The sequence below is a fragment of the Capricornis sumatraensis genome, chromosome 2 (assembly GCF_032405125.1).
Source record: "Capricornis sumatraensis isolate serow.1 chromosome 2, serow.2, whole genome shotgun sequence".
Lineage (NCBI taxonomy): Eukaryota > Metazoa > Chordata > Mammalia > Artiodactyla > Bovidae > Capricornis > Capricornis sumatraensis.
The window spans coordinates 159812136-159832678 of NC_091070.1; the positions used below are offsets into that span (position 1 = coordinate 159812136).

At 38.2% G+C, this 20543-nt stretch overlaps 1 protein-coding gene across 1 annotated transcript in view; it reads left to right on the forward strand.

Annotated features, from left to right (window-relative positions):
- The first annotated feature begins 3491 nt into the window (after positions 1-3491).
- SSX2IP (SSX family member 2 interacting protein) overlaps positions 3492-20543 on the forward strand; it is a 30872-nt gene continuing 13820 nt past the window's right edge. Inside the window, exons 1-7 of the mRNA XM_068965630.1 lie at positions 3492-3534; positions 4124-4293; positions 4743-4955; positions 13655-13765; positions 15359-15494; positions 18048-18123; positions 18205-18382. Coding sequence (XP_068821731.1) covers positions 3492-3534; positions 4124-4293; positions 4743-4955; positions 13655-13765; positions 15359-15494; positions 18048-18123; positions 18205-18382 — 927 coding nt within the window. The remainder of the gene's footprint in view (positions 3535-4123; positions 4294-4742; positions 4956-13654; positions 13766-15358; positions 15495-18047; positions 18124-18204; positions 18383-20543) is intronic.

The window sequence follows — 20543 nt, forward strand, 5'->3', positions numbered from 1 at the left end:
CTATTTCTGAAAACCAAAAGTGAGATAATTTTTCTAAGTGCAGATTCAACTCTTACCCTGTTCTTCCTGTTGCTAAAGACACCCATTTAAGGTCAGTTCAAGGTGTTCTTCCCAAAACGCATAAGTAGCAAAATAGCAAAAGATAAGTGCTAGCCTAGAAAACCTTCTATGTTTATGTGTATGACATCATAATATGTTATGTGTATAATATGTGGCATTTTATCACGTAATTGTGATATGTGATATCACATAACTGTGAATTGCATAATATGTATGCAAATCACATATAGTGATTTGCACGAGTATATATTTTCTGTTGCTGTGTGATCTAGGAATTGTTGTCTCTCTTTTGACCTTGTTCCAATCCATCTATAAATCCTGAAGGTTCTGTCTCCAGGACACATCCTTAATTTATCCATGTGTCTCTGCTTTCACTGAAGAGACATACTGTAACTCTGGTCTTCTTGCCTGAATTATTGTAGTAGCTTGATTTCTTCAGTGCCCACTGTTGCCCCCTGTAATCTCATAGGGCAGAGTGGTCGTAATGATATTTTTTAAAGCCTAAAGGGGATCACATTGCTTTTCATTGCTGTTTAGAGGAAATCCAGCTTTGTACCTCTGTTACTGTGCTTCAGGTGTACTGGCTGTTTTTAAGGTTTTCATATGTACCAGGTTCTTTCCATCCTGGGTTTTTTATGTGCTGTTTTCTCCACCTGGGCTTCTCTGGTCATTGGCTATATTTTGTGGTTGATGATTCCGTATCATTTAGGTCTCAGTTCAGACATCAGCATCTCAGTGCAGCTGTCCTTGACTGATCCAGATATTCCCCCCACCCCCTTCATTCTCTCATTAGTGTTTTATTTTCCTTATTCTCATCACAATGAGTGTGATGTTACTGTAATTTATTGCTTACTTCTGATCTATTTCTACCCCACCAGAATGTGGACTTCCTGAGAGCAGGGCTTTCCCTATGCCTGGAAAAGCATGCTAGCATGTAGTAGCACAGTTAAAATTTTACTGAATGAGTGAAAGATTTCGTCTCACTTTAACATCATATTGTGAATATTCTCCCACATCTTTCATATTCAAAAGAGAAGTGGTATGATAAACTCTCCAGCTATAGTCCAGATCTGGCCTAAAGACACATTTTATTTGGCTTATTAAAACATGGTGGTGTTTGAGGTATAACTTCTATTCAGTCAAGTGCACAGGTCTTAAGTGTACAGCTTGACGAATTGTACTGATATGTGTACCTAAGTAACCACCTCTCAGATCAAAATGTGTGGTGCTCTGATCTCCCCCTTCTAGCCATTCCGCCTTTGCACAGGGTAGCTTGGATAATTCATGTTTGTAATTAGCTGCTAATATTATTTGGAGATTTCACAGAGAAATCCAGCATCTCAACATCTCTCGAAATGATGTACCAACATAGGAGTTGCTTTCTCATCTGGCCAGTTTATTGTGGCTGGGAAGCAGCTGTCCAAAGTATTGACGTGTGTTCTCCAGTTTGCCTCCCGTCTTCACCTCTCTCCTCCTGTCCCTGACCTTGAAATCAATTTCCAGTTGCCATTTATAATTTCACTTGAATTTTTCATGGTGGAGAAATATTTACTACTTCTGTTATCTCTATAGAAAAATAGAAGTATGAATGGTAGACGAAAAAGTTTATGTGTTTCATAGACTTAGTCTACTTGATTCATATACCTTTCTTGCCTTTTGTGTATTTGTTAGCCACTCTAATTCTGAATGATTGTGTTTAAAGGATGCACAGTGTTCCAGTATATAAATGTATTATATAACCAATCTCCTGTTGTAGAACATATAAGTGATTTCTGTCTTTTTCATATTATAAGGAACAATATGTAGGTGAATCTTTGTGGAAGATGTTATTTTATTAGGATTAAGTTTTAACAGTGGAATTTCTGGATCAAAATATATTTTCATTATTAAGACTTTGATACATATTGTTGAATTGCTACAGACAGGACTGAGCAACTTCACTTTCACTTCTCATTTTCACGCATTGGAGAAGGAGATGGCAACCCACTCCAGTGTTCTTGCCTGGAGAATCCCAGGGATGGGGAAGCCTGGTGGGCTGCCGTCTGTGGGGTTGCACAGAGTCAGACATGACTGAAGCGACTTAGCAGCAGCAGCAGCAGTATAAATTGATCTAATCTTTCTGGAGAGCAGTGTATGGCAGTATTCATTTCACTGCATCCATGCCAACACTAATTAAAAGTTTTGCTAATTTAGTTAGTAAAAACTTCAAACAAACAAATGGGAATGCTGGCCAAGAAATTTTTTTCTTTTCAAAAAAGTAAAGTAAAGTAGGAATTTTACTTTAAAGGATACAATTTGGAAATATTTATTAGGGCTTTCCAGGTGGCTCAGTGGTAAAGAACCCGCCTGCCAGCGCGGGAGATGCAAGAGACACGGGTTTGATCCCCACGTTGGGAAGATCCCTTGGAGTAGGAAATGGTAACCCACTCCAATATTCTAGTACAATTCTGTACCTTAGATTTATATTGTGAGTCAGATCATGTACTTTGTATATGTGAAGTAATGTGAATACCTTACTATAACTTGAGAAGCCTTTTAACCTTGATCCTTACACACACACTGTTAATACTGTTCATGGGGTTCTCAAGGCAAGAATACTGAAGTGGTTTGCCATTCCTACCAGACCACCTGACCTGCCTCTTGAGAAATCTGTATGGAGGTCAGGAAGCAACAGTTAGAACTAGACATGGAACAACAGTCTGGTTCCAAATCGGGAAAGGAGTACGTCAAGGGTGTATATTGTCACCTTGCTTATTTAACTTACATGCAGAGTACATCATGTGAAATGCTGGGCTGGATGAAGCACAAGCTAGAATCTTGAATTGTGGTATTGGAGAAGACTCTTAAGAGTCTCTTGGACTTCAAGGAGATCCAACCAGTCCATCCTAAAGAAAATCATGATGCTAAAGCTGAAACTCCAATACTTTGGACACCTGATGCAAAGAACTGACTCATTTGAAAAGACCCTGATGCTGGGAAAGATTGAAGGTGGCAGGAGAAGGGGACGACAGAGGATGAGATAGTTGGATGGCATCACCGACTCAATGGACACAAGTTTGGGTAAACTCCAGGAGTTGCTAATGGACAGAGAGGCCTGGTGTGCTGCAGTCCATGGGGTCGCAAAGAGTTGGACACAACTGAGTGACTGAACTGAACTGAACTTACACACACACACACACACACAATTTTTATTATTGTGCTTTACTGTATTCTATATGATAGTACATGAGAGTAATACAGAATCCTGGTTTGAAGTACGTATGACTATCTCTGACACATTGACTTTATATTTGCCTTCATATGTTTAATTCGATGCTCTTATTCTGTGATTTGTTTTCTAAGGAAATGCCTACATAGAAGCCTGACAGCAGCTGGGCTGAATGTGTCACTGCTGAATTGGTTCCTCAGGTATCCTGGCTCTGGTGATTGCTATGGGAGATTGGATGACTGTTACAGATCCAGGTCTGTCTTCAGGTAACAGAGTTTAGAATAGTTGTAAGCTAGAACAGTAATTGCAAATGTTAATTTTCAGTGACACTATAACTGCCAGAAATATTGAAGATGTACCTAGAGAGAGACATAAATAGGAGTAAAATATATAATTTTCATCTTTCTTTAGTAAAATCATCAGGGAGAGCTAAGAATTGTGCCTTATTAGTAGGGTTAAGTGCTTTGGCTGAATAGTTGATTACTTGAGGAGGAGATTTTTCTGCATTTGAAATAAATTCATTGGCTACCTCAGTATATTTCTCTGATTTATTCCTTTAATCACATAAAGTTTGAGTGCATAGACAAGTAGGTTTTGCCTAGCAGTTTTATAAATCTAAAGTACTGTTAATTTTTAAGATAGAATATTGCAACTTAACATGCCTTCTAAGAGCACCACTTTATTGTATATTTTTTGGAAAATATTGTATAGGTTTCATACAAAAACCAGCTTTGCCTTAACTTGGAAAAACTGTGTTTCTGTAGTTCACAGTCTTTGGTAATGAAGATCATGTTATTAGCTTTGCATGCACTTTTGCAAATTATTTATGTAAATGCATTTTATTGATTCTTTCAGAAAGCAAAACTATCTATCAATATACCTCAGAAACAAAGATGTCTCCATCAAGTTTATACTCACAGCAAGTGCTATGTTCTTCAATACCTTTATCAAAAAATGTGCACAGTTATTTTAGTGCCTTCTGCACAGAAGAGAATATTGAGCAAAGTATCTCATATCTTGATCAGGTAACTTTTTTTTGGTAAGATACAATAAATAACAGAAATCATGTTATACAGTAGTACATAAGAGTGGTAAACTTGTTAAGCACACATATGTTACATATTGGCCCGAAACTTATATAAGATTTGCAGAGAACCTTGGTGACCATCTAGTCTAGATACCAGCTGAATGCTTTTGTCTGGAGCCGGTCAGCTCCCTCATCACTCCAGGAGCTCTGCCAGGGGGAGCCTTACCCTTATTTTACATGTAGAAACCTAAGTGCCTATTCCAGATCACAGGTAATTGTAGAGCAGAGGCTGAAAGAGCCCAGGTCTCTTAATTCTTTGTCCTTTGGCATAGGTACTATTCTCTTAAGTATCTTAGGATAGTTTTCTTTCTCAGAAGAGATTTCTGTCTTTTGTTATTTACTAAGTTGTCAGTAACCAACTTTTAGGAAAACATTTTCTCCTACTAGGAATTGACTACTTTCGGTTTTCCTTCATTATATGAAGAATCCAAAGGTAAAGAGACAAAGAGAGAATTAAATATAGTTGCTGTTTTAAATTGCATGAATGAGCTACTTGTACTTCAGCGGAAGAACCTTCTAGCTCAGGAAAATGTGGAAACACAGAATTTGAAACTGGGAAGCGATATGGACCATCTACAGAACTGCTATGCAAAACTTAAGGTAGAAATTACATTTCAGTATGTATTTCAATGCCATTGTTATGTAGTTTGATACTATAAATTTTCATTGGACTTTATCAAACAAATTTTAGTGGTTTTTTTTTTTAAGTTTTAGGATTTTTTTAAATTGCTGAGTGAAAGTGAGCATAGTTTGTACAGATCAACTGTGCCGCTTCCTGATATCAATGTCGAAGGCAATGATTTTATGAACTGTTTGGTGTCTTGCTGAATCTTTGAAAAGTTAGTTCAGGAAATACTTACATCTGAGGAAAATAGAATGAGGACCTTCCCCCACCCTATCCAGTCTTGCTTAATAAAGTAAATGCTTAATTTAAAATAATTTTACTGTGAGATACTGCATCAGTTTATTTCAAGAATAATTTTCTTGAGGTGATCTGTGCCACAGGTGCTGAAGCTCAATAATGAAAGCAGACCAGATAACTACTAAGTCTTAGAAGTCCCTGGGACTCTAGAGAGGACCAGAGAAGAATGCTTTCAGAGACCTGCTAATTTCTCAGAACAAAAGAAATATTTTTTACATTGACCTGCTACCTTGAACTATAGAACATCTATTGCTGGCTCTACTTTGTTCATTCTTTCCTTTTAAAGGAACAGATGTATTCCTTTTTTTTCAAAAAAAAGTATTATTCATTTATTTAATAAATGAATTTCTCATTTATTGAGAGGAAAGAAGGTATTCAAATCACAGTCTGGTAGGGACTTATGATTGTATATTATAAAGGAGGTAATAGTCAATTCAAAGCAAAATTTTTTAAAAGATATTGTTCTATAATGGGTTTCCTTTTTTATTTTTCTTCTGTATCTTCTACCCCACTCCAAGAATAGATAACAGCAACAACCTGCTCAGCATTTTGAATCTCTAAGCTCTATTGGAAAATAATAGAATCTCTAGTATATAATATAAAATATATATAATAGGGAAGCATTTTAGCTTCTCAGCAGCCCTTGCCCATACCAGCCTGTCATTGCCAAATACTACTGTATGTTGTCATCTTAGCTCATATACGTATATAACAGTATATTTTCTCTATTATAATAATACTAGGTTTTTGTACATTCTGTATGCCGTGGCTGATTGGGGAACTGTGATAGAGGGGATAGTTGATACCCTCCAACCTATCAGAGAAACTTTTGGAAGATCTTAAATGAATTAGACCCAAAGTTTTAAGTCCTAGAAGGGAGTAATTCTGCATTAAAACTTTATCTTGGCACCTTTGGTTCACTGTCTTATAAATAGCTAGTGAGTAATTACATAATAATATTGATAATCTGGGACTGTTGAACCTTTCCTTTAAGAAATGATCATTCATTGGGACGACCCAAAGCCTAGAGTGTTTTTTAAGAAATCTTCTAATTTTGGATTTGACCTGGGCCAAAATCAGGTATTTTGGATCAGCTATGGACAGAAATGTGTGTACAATGGGAGAAGTTGCTGATCTATCCTAGAAAAGTTTCTAGATCTGATTATTGTTCACTCAGTTTGTTGAGCAGAATTTATGGAGTATTTTTGTGGTGGTCACTGGGTTTCAAATATGAGTAGAACCCAGTCCCTGTTTGCAAGGAGATTGTAGTCCATTGTAAAGGGACAGGTTGATCTGTAATTATTTGCTTCACTCATTCTTGGTGTGGGAGGTAAGGAATGCTACAGAGAGAAGTAACACTCGATTTGAGATTTGAGGAATGAATAAAAATACACTAGTGGAGGCGGTCCTAAGATGGTGGAGGAATAGGATGGGGAGACCACTTTCTCCCACACAAATTCATCAAAAGATCATTTGAATGCTGAGCAACTTGCACAAGACAACTTCTGAATGCTGGCAGAGGACACCAGGCACCCAGAAAGGCAGCCCATTCTCTTCAGAAGGAGATAGAACAAAATATAAAAGACAAAAAGAGAGACAAAAGAGTTAGGGGTGGAGACCTGTCCTGGGGAGGGAGTTGTGAAGGAGGAAAAGTTTCCAAATAGCAGGAAACCCTCTCACTGGCTGGTCTGTGGGGAGTTTTGGAATCTCAGAGGGCAACATAACTGGGAAGGGAAGGAAAAAAACCCCCACAGAATATGTGCCTAACCGCAACTCCCAGTGGAGAACTAGCCCAGACGCTTGTGTCCGCCACCAGCAAGCATGGGCTGGACAGGGAGGCACAGGCTGCATTGCTTAGGGTAAAGACCGGGCCTGAATGCCGAGGACAATCTGAGGGAGCTAACGTGAGATAGCAACCCACACTGGGGGACAGCCAGAAAGAGGAAAAAAAAAAAAACCTGCCTGCAAAAGCTCTAACCTAAGGTGCAGCCTGGCCTGCTCACATAACAAAAGATGGCGCAAATACCAAAAGAGAGCTAGCCAGCTGCAGATTGGCCCATCCGCCCACCCGAGGCAGAGAGGCAGGCTGGTGACAGCCAGAGCCAGAAGACAAAGGGCAGTCTCGGCCCCAGAGACCAGCATCCTCCACCAGTGAGCAGGCTCCCAGTTGCTAACCCAAGTCTTGCTGGGATCCAAGACGGTTGACATCTGCCAGAAGGGTCGCAGCCAGAGATCAGGTCCCCAGAGGAGACACACAGCATGCCTGAGACAGTGTTCTCGCGGCGTAACTGGGAAACCAAGCTGCTGGGACCTGGGAGGTGATTAAGACACACAGCCCACCTGGGACAGTGCACGCCAAGCATCTGGCTGCCTGAGTTGCTCAGACCTGGAAAGGGCACAAAACGCATACCCAACCGAGTCTGTGGCTTTGTGGAGTACCTGAGAACCTGTATCTGAGCAGCTTAGACTGTGAAGTGCAGGAGATGCAGGGCCCGGTTTAGACAGTTCCCCTGCAGAGCAACCTGGAGCCTGAGCAGTGTAGACCGGGAAAGCACATGCTCCTGTGAGCTGGGGCAAACCCACTGTGGTCCATACACTGTGAGCATTCCCCACACATGCCAATGATATTTGTGTGCAGTGTTCCTCCCTCCCCACAGCAAAGTAGGCCTTAATAAGTGACCACCTTCGCCCTTTTGTGTCAGGGTGGAAATCAGACACTGAAGAGACTTGGAAACAAAGGAAACCAAAATAAAGAAGAGGGAACCGCTCTGGAAGTGACAGGTGCAACAGATTAAAACCCTGTAGTTAGCATTGACTAAGAAGCTTGGAATGGGCCTGTAGACCTTGAGAAGAAGTATTAGCTGGAACAAAGAACTATCTGAAACTGAACTGACCTCACACTGCCCTGAACAGCTCCAGAGAAATTTCTAGATATATTTTTACTATTATAATTCTTTAATTAAAAATTAAAAAAAATTTTTTTAAGTTCTTTATTACTCCTTTAATTTTATAACCTACTATTATAACCTACTATTAACTTGCAAAAAAAGACCCTGTTTTTAAAGCATATTTCATATATTTATTTTTTATAACTTTTGTGATTGATTTTGTTTTGTATTTTTAATATTGTATTTTTGAGAGTCTAACATCTACTCTAGATTCTTAATCTTTGCTTTTTGGTATTGTCAATTTTGTACCTTTAAGAATCTTAAAATTCAGTACCCATTTTTACTTAGGGATGAGGTTACTGGCTTGATTGCTCTTCCCTTTTAACTCTCCCTTTTCTCCCCCAGGTCACCTCTTATCTCCTCCCTGCCCCTTCTCTTCTCTACTTTGTGAATCTCTCTGGGTGTTCTGGGCTGTGGGGAACACTTAGGGAACTGAGTATTGGCTAGATTGGCCTCTCCCTTTTTGACTCCCCCTCTCCTCCTGGTCATCTCTATCTCCCTCCTCCCGCTTCTCTTCCCTATGTAACTCTATGTAGCTTACCTCAAGGAACAAGAGAAAAATTGAATAAATAACCCAACTTTACACCTAAAGCAACTAGAAAAGGAAGACATGAAGGACCCCAGGGTTAGTAGAAGGAAAGAAATAATAAAAAATTAGGGCAGAAATAAATGAAAAAGAAACAAAGGAGACTATACAAAAAATCAACAAAACCAAAAGCTGGTTCTTTGAGAAGATAAATAATATAGACAAACTATTAGCTAGACTCATCAAGAAAAAAAGGGAGAAGAATCAAATCAACAAAATTAGAAATGAAAATGGAGAAATCACAACAGACAACACAGAAATACAAAGGATCATAAGAGACTACTAACAGCAACTATATGCCAATAAAATGGACAACTTGGAAGAAATGGACAAATTCTTAGAAAAGTATAACCTTCCAAAACTGAACCAGGAAGAAATAGAAAATCTTAACAGACCCATCACAAGCATGGAAATCGAAACTGTGATCAAAAATCTTCCAACAAACAAAAGCCCAGGATCAGATGGCTTCACAGCTGAATTCTATAGCTAACACCTATCCTACTCAAACTCTTCCAGAAAATTGCAGAGGAAGGTAAACTGCCAAACTCATTTTATGAGGCCACCATCACCCTAATACCAAAACTAGATAGAGATGCCACAAAAAAAGAAAACTACAGGCCAGTGTTACTGATGAACATAGATGCAAAAATCCTTAACAAATTTCTAGCAAACAGAATCCAACAATGTATTAAAAAGATCATGCATCATCACCAAGTGGGCTTTATCCTAGGGATGCAAGGATTCTTCAATATTCGCAAATTAATCAATATGATACGTCACATTAACAAATTGAAAGATAAAAACCATATGATTATCTCAATAGATGCAGAGAAAGCCTTTGACAAAATTCAACATCCGTTCATGATAAAAACCCTCCAGAAAGCAGGAATAGAAGGAACGTACCTCAACATAATAAAAGCCATATATAATAAACCCACAGCAAACATTATCCTCAATGGTGAAAAATTGAAAGCATCCCCTATAGTCAGGAACAAGACAAGGGTGCCTGTTCTCACCACTACTATTCAACATAGTTTTGGAAGTTTTAGCCACAGCAATCAGAGAAGGAAAATAAATAAAAGAAATCCAGATGGGAAAAGAAGTAAAACTCTCACTGTTGCAGATGACATGATCCTCTACATAAAAAACCCTAAAAGACTCCACCAGAGCATTACTAGAGGTAATCAATGAATATAGTAAAGTTGCAGGATATAAAATCAACACACAAAAATCTCTTGCATTCCTATGGACTAACAATGAGAAAACAGAGAAATTAAGGAAACAATTCCATTCACCATTACAATGAAAAGAATAAAATACTTAGGAATAAATCTACCTAAAGAAACAAAAAAACCTATATATATATATAAATAAAACTATAAAACACTGATGAAAGAAATCAAAGATGACACAAATAGATGGAGAAATATACCATGTTCATGGATTGGAACAATCAATATTGTGAAATGAGTATACTACCCAAAGCAATCTATAGATTCAGTGTAATCCCTATCAAGCTACCAACGGTATTTTTCACAGAGCTAGAACAAATAATTTCACAATTTGTATGGAAATACAAAAACCTTGAATAGCCAAAGCATTCTTGAGAAAAAAGAATGGACCTGGAGGAATCAACCTGTCTGACTTCAGACTGTGCTACGAAGCTACAGTCATGGTATGGTATGGTATTGGCACAAAGACAGAAATATAGATCAATGGAACAAAATAGAAAGCCCAGAGATAAAGCTATGCATCTATAGACACCTTATCTTTGACAAAGGAGGCAAGAATATACAGTGGAGAAAAGACAATCTCTTTAACAAATAGTGCTGGGAAAACTGGTCAACCACTTGTAAAAGAATGAAACCAGAACACTTTCTAACACCATACACAAAAATAACTCAAAATGTATAAAAGATCTAAATGTAAGACCAGAAACTATAAAACTCCTAGAGGAGAACATAGGCAAAACGCTCTCTGACATAAATCACAGCAGGATCCTCTGTGACCCAGCTCCCAGAGTAATGGAAATAAAAGCAAAAATAAATAAATGGGACCTAATTAAACTTGAAAGCTTTTGTACAATGAAAGAAAGTATAAGCAAGGTGAAAAGACAGCCTTCAAAATGGGAGAAAATAATAGTAAATGAAGCAACTGACAATTAATCTCAAAAATATACAAGCAACTTATGCAGCTCAATTCCAGGAAGATAAATGACCCAATCAAAAAATGGGCCAAAGAACTAAACAGACATTTCTCCAAAGGAGACATACAGATGGCTAACAAACACTTGAAAAGATGCTCAGCATCACTCATTATCAGAGAAATGTAAGTCAGAACGACAATGAGGTACCATCTCATGCTGGTCAGAATGGCTAATATCAAAATGTTTACAAACAAATGCTGGAGAGGGTGCAGAGAAAAGGGAACCCTCTTACATATGTTGGTGGGAATGCAAACTAGTATAGCCACAATGGAGAACAGTGTGGAGATTCCTTTGAAAACTGGAAATAGAACTGCCATATGACCCAGCAATCCCACTGCTGGGCATACACACCAAGGAAACCAGAATTGAAAGAGACATGTGTACCCCAGTGTTCATCACAGCACTGTATAATAGCCAGGACATGGAAGCAAACTAGATGTCCATCAGCAGACAAATGGATAAGAAAGCTGTGGTACATATACACAATGGACTATTATTCAGCTATTAAAAAGAATGCATTTGAATCAGTTCTAATGTGGTGGATGAAACTGGAGCCTATTATATAGAGTGAAGTAAGTCAGAAAGAAAAGCACCAATACAATATATTAATGCATATATATGAAATTTAGAAAGATGGTAATGATGACCGTATATGCGAGACAGCGAAAGAGACACAGATGTAAAGGACAGACTTTTGGACTCTGGGGGAGAAGGCGAGAGTGGAATGATTTGAGATACTAGCATTGAATCATGTATATTTCCATATGTGAAATAGATCGCCAGTCCAGGTTTGATGCATGAGACAGGGTGCTCAGGGCCAGTGCACTGGGATGACCCTGAGGGATGGGATGGGGAGGGAGGTGGGAGGGGGGGGTTCAGGATGGAGAACACGTGTACACCCATAGCTGATTCATGTCAATGTATGGCAAAAACCACTACAATATTATAAAGTAACTAGCCTCCAATTTAATAAATTAATAAAAAAAAATTCACTAGTGTTGGGAAAGCCATTCTAGGCAGAGCGTATGACCCATATAAAAGCATGGAGATAAGAGTATTTTCCTTTCAGTGAACATCAAACAGCTCGGTAGGGGCTGATCTATGTGATATATGATGAAGAATAGTAAGACATGAGGCTGGGACTCTGTCTCCAGGTATGAAAGACATTGTGCAGAAACCTGGAGGCACCAAGGAATGTAAACACAAGGAAGGATGTGACTATCCATCTGGAGTTGGTTGAAGAGATTAGAGGAGGAGGTGTAGAAGATAGAGAAATGGAGGAAAAGGCTCAGAAAGCCTGGTGAAAAGGTCATCTCTTAGCAGTCCTTAGCAATCGCTCAGTCCAGGGGTGTTTGGGGCTTGAACTGAGAAAGTGCCAGTGAAGAGAGTAAAAGTGAGACATGAGGAAAACTCAAGAAGTAGAATGAGTAGAATTTTATGAAAAATTGAATTTGGGGAAAAGAGAGTCATGAATTAAAGATACTGTTCAGGTCTCTGATTTGAATTTACTGATGATGGCGGTATGATTCACTGGGATAAGAAATAGATTTGCAGAGAAGATGGTAAGTTCATGTAAAGTGTGAATGACTCTGAGAGAATCTGATTTGATGTGTGTGGGATATGTCAGCTGGCCCAGTGCCAGATGGTCTGGCATGATAGCAAGTTTTAAGCATGATAGGAAATTTTGGCAGCCTTCTAGCTATCTAAGCTTTATTCCTAAATTTTTCTTGAGGTCCATTGTTCCAGAGATCATACAAGTTGTTTGTGGTTAGTTGTGACATCACTTGAGTGCCTTTTATATTTTATAAATATTAGAGGATTAAAAAAATATTCTAGCAGCTTCATGCATACTTTGGTACAGTTCCTCTGGAAATGTGTGAAATGAATAGCAAGTGAACATCCAGGGCTTCACTGGTGGCTCAGACGGTAAAGAATCCCCCTGCAATGTGGGAGGCCCAGGTTCAATCCCTGGGTCAAGAAGATCCCCTGAAGAAGGAGATGGCAACTCACTTCAGTTCTCTTGCCTGGAAAATCCCACGGATGGAGGAGCCTGGCAGGCTACAGTCTCTGGGGTCACAAAGAGTCAGACACGACTGTGTGGCTAACACACACACATTTTAATCCCATATTGATTCTGGCAATGCTGCCATTGCCCTTAGGGAAAGGTTTTGAGAGAGTTTACTGTTTGCAAGGCAGGACTGATATGCTGCATTCCCACCTTTTCTGACCTGGAGTGTTTTTCTTTGCGTAGTCACCTGTCTTCAGACTTAGCTCCAAATCATTTCTGGATCTTTCTTAAGAGTGTGTCATAGTGTTAAAAAGTATTAAAAAGAAATTATGAAAATGTTCAGTGGCAATATCACTGAAATAGGTGAAGGGCCTTTTGAAGGATCCACTTTGAAGGTCTTTTGCATTTATATTAAAATTGGTATTTAAATTAAAATTTGCTATCCAAATTTAAAATTTGTAACTGTAGTATCAAGCTTTATAATTGTTTTAAATATTTTGTGTGCTGCTAAACTTCAATTTTAGGTAACAAATCCTAGGGCATGTAACTTGTTTTTACTAATCTTTTAAGGATTCAGTTCCTCTGAATCCAATGTTAATTTTAGTCAAAATTGCATACGAATGTTTTAGGAACAACTGGAAACCTCCAGGAGAGAAATGATTGGTCTTCAGGAAAGAGACAGACAGTTACAGTGCAAGAATAGGAATTTGCATCAGCTACTGAAAAATGAGAAAGATGAGGTGAGTTGTCAGTTGTTGCAGATAAAGTTGAAGTGAATTTTTTGTTGTTGTTTGTAATTTGAGGTGACTGTAACGGTCACTTAACTTTATAACAAGAAAGAACCGTTTGTTCATCCTGTATCAGATTGGTATGGCAGACCTCTGTGTGTATAGTGTTGCATCGTACTCAGCTGAGAGGTCAGGAACCTTCTCCAGCTCCCTCTCCCCTAGGGGCTTATCTGGCTTAATGTGTCAGTGCGCAGCTTGTGACATCCAGTGTTCTGTACCATCCATCCTGGACTCAACACGCACGCCACTTTTTGTCAGACACAGGGGTACTTTAAATGCACATCTTTTATTCTCTGTCATACCTTTACTTGTATCTTGAATGCTTCTTCCTGAACTATCTGAAATATTGACATTGTCCATCTAGTGAGACAATTACTTGACTAAATGAACACACGAGTTACTGTTTGAAAAAAGCAATTCACATTAAAAATCTAATTTCTAGGCTGAAGACATTATAATTTAATCTCATTTTTGCCTTATTGATTACTTGGTATTTGGACCTATAGAACTAATAATGCATTTGAAATTATCTTTGAATTTATATAAGAAGAAATCACTAGGTTTTTACTGCTCTGTGGTTTGGTTTCTGACCACGTGATCACTGTAAAAGCAGAACATTTTCAGTGTTGTATATGTTACTTTGATGATAATTAGACTTTTAAGGGAGCATATTTCTTGAAGAACCTTACAGTGATTTAGACAGGTTTGTTTTGGCATGTTTGATTATGTAGTAGTATATTTAGTAATTGGGTAATGAAGTATCTTACCTAAACCACAAGGTTATGTATACTTTTCCTTGAGTTATTTCACGGAAAATTTTGACTTAATCTGTGATTATACTTGAAATGGTTTGACTATCGTTCTTCTTTCGTAAGGACTAAGTTAAACATGATCATCTCTAGTAGAGATAAAGAATGTCTTTAAAGAACTTACTTCCCATCCAGGGCTGCCTAAGCAGTCGTAGCAGATACGAACATTGACCAGTAGTGCTTGGCATATAATATGTACTTAGCAAATGTCTGAACCAGATTCTGTCTGCTGTTTGCCTCACTCTAATTTGAGAACTGTTTCTGATCAGAGAAAAACAAACCTGTTTATCTGCTGCCACATGCCATGACTAATTGGGCTTGTCACAGATTGAGAAAGAATAAAATGATTCAAGTCAGTGGTAAAAGGAAGTCCTTACAAATGATCTACTTGTTTCAAATGAAGCTTTAATCACATTAATACTTCCATAAGCGTTTGTGGTTTTTAAATGATCAGAATCTATATACCTAGGGTGAAAGGTGTAGAAGATAATTTAGAAAGTTATAAGCTCTGGAAATTTCAGAATTAAAAAATAAGCACTCTATGTGCTTTATTTAATGATGTTTTAAAGAGTGGTTTCCAGTGGCTATAGAGAAGGAAGAGTAATCCTATAATTTTTAAACTATTCTGAGGAGCTGAATTCTAGGATGACTTCTCTCTCTTGAATTTGTAAATTTTAACTGAGTTTACCAATCCAAAAGGGACTCATTTAATAGAAAATGCTTTTTTTTTTTTTAGGTGCAGAAATTACAAAATATCATTGCAAGTCGAGCTACTCAGTATAATCATGATATGAAGAGAAAAGAGCGTGAATATAATAAACTAAAGGAACGTTTACATCAACTTGTTATGAACAAGAAGGATAAAAAACCTGGTAAAAAGCAGCTGGCTAAGATAAAGGGAAATAAATTAGTATTACGCTAAGAAATGTAGAGGAATTGAGCTCAGTAATTCCTGAAGTGTCATTTTCATTCTTTATATAATTGATTGTAGATGGTATATATCCATATGAACTAGAAATTGAGACAGCTGGTTACTTGAAAAATAGTGGTTTTGCTTTGCTACTTTAGTTGCATATAAGAATTGCATGTATTTTTTTTAACGTGACAGATGTAGGATTAATCCACAGAAGAAAGCTAAGCCAGAGGACACACTAATCTTTCGTAGCAAAGAACTGTGATAATATTAAAATTAGGATCAGTTCCTGAGTCTCAAAAGTATGATTTTTTTAGTTAATTTCATAAAATTGTTCATCAGGCCAAATCATTCATGTCACTTGGAGTTCTTTTCAGTTACTTTAGCTATGCATCTTTGAAGTACAGTTTGACAGTGAAAGTTCAAGTTTGTTAAAATATACTTTTTTCTATTATTCTTTTGAAACTTTAATTTAACACTTATTTCATCTAAGTTTATGCATGCTTTCAAAAGGTAAATAGTGTAGATTAAAAAATAGAACTGCACTACTCAGCCATAAAAAAGAATGCCATTTGCAGCAACATGGATATAACTTAAGATTATCATTCTAAGTGAAGTAAGTCAGAAAGAGGAAGACAAATACCATATGATATCACTTATATGTGGAATCTAAAATATGGGACAAATAAACCTATCTATAAAACAGAGACAGGCTCACAGACATAGAAAACAGACTTCTGGTTGCCAAGGGGAAGGGTGGGAAGGAGAGGGATGGACTGGAAGTGTGGGGTTAGTAGATGCAAACTATTCAGATTGGGTAAACAAGAAGATTCGACTGTATAGCACAGGGAACTATATGCAGTCTCCTGGGGTAAGCCATAGTGGAGAAGAATACAAAAAAGAACGTGTATGTGTGTACAACTGAGTCACTTAGCCATACAGCAGAAATTAGCACAACATTGTAAATAAACTATACTTCAAAAAAAGAGAACTGCAGACACACAAAAGTAGAGCTACACAGATAAAGTTATGCAGGCCTGCCAAGATTCAGGGAACAGGAAATCTGTGCATTGATTTATTGAAGAATGGTTTCCAAGTGGACTATATGCTTTCATCTAACCCACATTATGCATTATTCTGAACTTGGACTTGCATACAACAGCTGATGAGCAGATGTTTCAAGCTGTCACATGGTGGCTAAGCCTGTTACCAGCAAGCGGTTCAGTGTTGACTGTGTCACTGTCATTCAGTACAGGAGCACTGTTACAGTTATTTGAACATTTTTGCTTAAAATTAATTGAAAAACATATTCTGAGATTATAAATCTTAAACTCAGTTTGGACACTTAATACTTTTTAAGATTGGTTAACCTCTTAATCATTCATGAAAGAAATAACAAAGAGCAGGATGAAATACTAGAAGTATAAAATGTAACGCTTAGAGAAGTTTATTAAATATTTAACTCTGTAGCAGAGCCATTTTATTATGGGTATCTAGTTCTTTTCTTCGGAGAAGGCAATGGCACCCCACTCTAGTACTCTTGCCTGGAAAATCCCATGGAAGGAGAAGCCTGGAAGGCTGCAGTCCATGGGGTCTCTGAGGGTTGGACACAACTGAGCGACTTCACTTTCACTTTTCACTTTCATGCATTGGAGAAGGGAATGGCAACCCACTCCAGTGTTCTTGCCAGGAGAATCCCAGAGACGGGGGAGCCTGGTGGGCTGCCGTCTCTGGGGTCGCACATAGTCAGACACGACTGAAGTGACTTAGCAGTAGCAGCAGTAGCGGTTCTTTTCCTGTTCCAAACCCAACTGGAAGTGACCATTCTGTAATGATTTTTTAATCAGCTCTAAAATTACAATACTTATTCTCATCTTATTCCTTTTTATGTCAACTGCTTTCATCTCCACCTGGGACAGAAGACACATTAATACTGTTAGGAACCTTGACTGCTTTGATGATGATGTCAGTGGTGGTCAAGATACAAGGCGTGGCAGGCTTTTTCTGTAGAGGTCCACGTAGTAAATATTTTGGCGTTTGTGGGTTCTATGGTCTTTGGTCACTCTGCCATTGTGGTGCAAAAGTAGCTATAGAAGATATATAAACAAATGGTGAGGCTATGTTCTAATAAAAATTTAATTTAAAAAATCAGGCAGTTGCCTACAGGCCATAGTTTGTCAACCCTGATGATAAAATTTAATAATGATAATTAACGCTTAGTAAGTACTTACTATGTTAAGTACTTCAATGGTTCTTTCAATCTTCACAACAGTTCTTAGATACTTTCATTATTACTACCCCATTGATGAAGAAACAGGCTTAGCAGTTAAGTAACTTGCCAAGATGTTTATGAATGATGGAATGGAAACTTAAACTCTGGGCTGTTTGAGCCCAAATCCTAATCTGTATACCAGGTTAACTTATGTCCCTCATGCATATAGAGTGTTAGGGTTTTAAACACTTAAACATGTAATGTAAGAATTGGTTTTGTTCTTTGTGTTCATGTTTGTAGCTATGGAAGTTTTAAATTATGTGGGGAGAGCTGATGGGAAAAGAGGCTCCTGGAGGACGGGTAAAACCGAAGCCAGGTAAAGCACGATTGAAACTGACACGTTTCACCAGACTTCCCTTTCTCTACTGCGTTTTCATACTGACAGTTTCTTTCTCAGGAATGAAGATGAAATGTATAAAATTCTCTTGAATGATTATGAATATCGTCAGAAACAAATCCTAATGGAAAATGCTGAACTTAAGAAGGTTCTTCAGCAAATGAAAAAGGAAATGATTTCTCTTCTTTCTCCCCAAAAGCAGAAACCTAGAGAAAGAGCAGATGATAGTACAGGAACTGTAAGTGGCTCTTTCCTCTCTTAATATAGTCTTCAGATGGCTCATTAGAATAAGTAAAACAGTAGATAGGTCACTGTTGATATTTTGGACTGCTATGCTACCCCGAGTCACTCTGACAACCCCCAAAAATGTCCCTCTAAGTATCTTGACGTGTCCTGGGAAATGATGGAAATGATTTTCTGGGGACTCAATCTGTGCCACGCACCCTGAAAAGCACATTGTCTCACTTACGTCTTACAATAATTTGATGGCTTTGGTACTGTAATTGTCCCTGTTTTTGTAGGTGAGGAAACTGAGGCACAAAAGCCAGTTTAATGTCAACATATGATAAAACTAGAATTTGAATCCAAGGCTGTCTCACTCCACAGCCCCTGCTTCTAAGCATTGTGCCAAGTGTCTTTAAGTAGCTTCAGTTTTCAGTAACTTCAGGCTTTACTTTTCAGAGAGTGAAACTCTTACTAACTTTGTGAACCAAATGATCACTTAGTCCATGAATTTATTGAATGTCTGTTTTATGTGTTCTAATCCCTGGAAAGGAAAAGCTTAGAAGATTTTGACTGTTCACTTTGTCTTAGTTCAGGCTGCTAAAGCAGAGTACCGTAGGCTGGTTGGCCTATAAAAAACAAAAAGTTTTCTCACAATTCTGGAGACTGAAATGTAAAATCTGGATGCCAGCCGAGTGGGTGTCTGTGAGGGCCCTTTTCCTGGTTGGATTGCTGACTTTTGTCCTCATCTGGTGGGAAGAGGCGAGAGAACTCAGGGGCCCCATTTATGAAGGCTACACCTTCATGATCTATTCACTTACTTAAGATCACCCACCTGTTAATGCTGTGAGGTTAGGATTTCAACACATGAGTTTTGAGAGAACACAAGCTTTCAGACCATTGCATCCTGCAAGAAGCTCTTTTTGAGAGAGAGGTATATAGAGAAGTGATTATTATACACATTAGCAGGTACATAGGGTGATACAGTGTATAAAACAACAACTATGGAAGGCATCACAGAAAGTCACATTTGAATTAGCCCTTAGTAGGTATTTTTGAGATAGAAAGCCTAGGGAAATCATTTGATAAGGGCCCACTGTGTAGAGGTCTGAAAAAAACAAGTCACACATTGGTGAAAAGTTTTTTAAACTTAGTTCTTTACATAGACATTTAAATTCAGGCAAGTTCACATTAGTAACTAAAATGTGAAAATGACGATTTTGATGGAAAGTGCTAAAATTACCAATAAGTCACCAGACTTGTTTTTTAACATGTGCTGAGCCATGCTTAGTTGCTTCAGTCGTGTCCAACTCTTTGTGATCCCATGGGCTGTAGCCCCCCAGGCTCCTCTGTCCATGGAGTTTTCCAGGCAAGAATACTGGAGTGGGTTGTTATGCTCCTGATGCAGGGATCGAACCCATGTCTCTTACATTTCCTGCATTAGCAGGCGGGTTCTTTACCACTAGCACCACCTGGGAAGCCCGTTTTTAACCTGTATCTGAGGATTATTTTGTAGTATCAAAAATCAGTCTAACTGATAAGCTCATCTTCTACCTTTTTTTTTCTTCTTTAAAGAAGAACCTGAATGTTCTTTTAGACTCTCCAATTTGAGATCTGCTTGATGTTGACATCTTATATTCCCTTAATTAACCTTTTCTCTGAAAGGTTTTCCATCACTTTGGGTCAGTTCATAACTCGCTAACACTTTGCCAGGGTTAGCATCATTTCTATAACTCCTCTAGTTTTTCAGTTTTGGGCCCAGCCTTTCCTCACCTCTCATTACCAACTTTTAGTCAGCAAAAGTAGGTGGTAAGTGAAGGAGGTCTTTCTGAAATGATAGTTGTTGTTATTGTTCAGTCACTCAGTTGTGTCTGACTCTTTGTGACCCCAGGGACCGCAGCATACAAGGCTTCCCTGTCCTTCACCATCTCTCAGAGCTTGCTCAGACTCAGGTCTATCAAGTCATTGATGCCATCCAACCATCTCTGCCTCTGTCATTCCTGTTTCCTCCCACGTTCAGTCTTTCCCAGCTCAGGGTATTTTCTAATGAGTTAGTTTTTCATATCAAGTGGCCAAAGTATTGGAGCTTCAGTTTCAGCATCAGTTCTTCCAATGAATATTCAGGGTTGATTTTCTTTAGGATTGACTAGTTTGATCTCTTTGTAGTCCAAGGGACT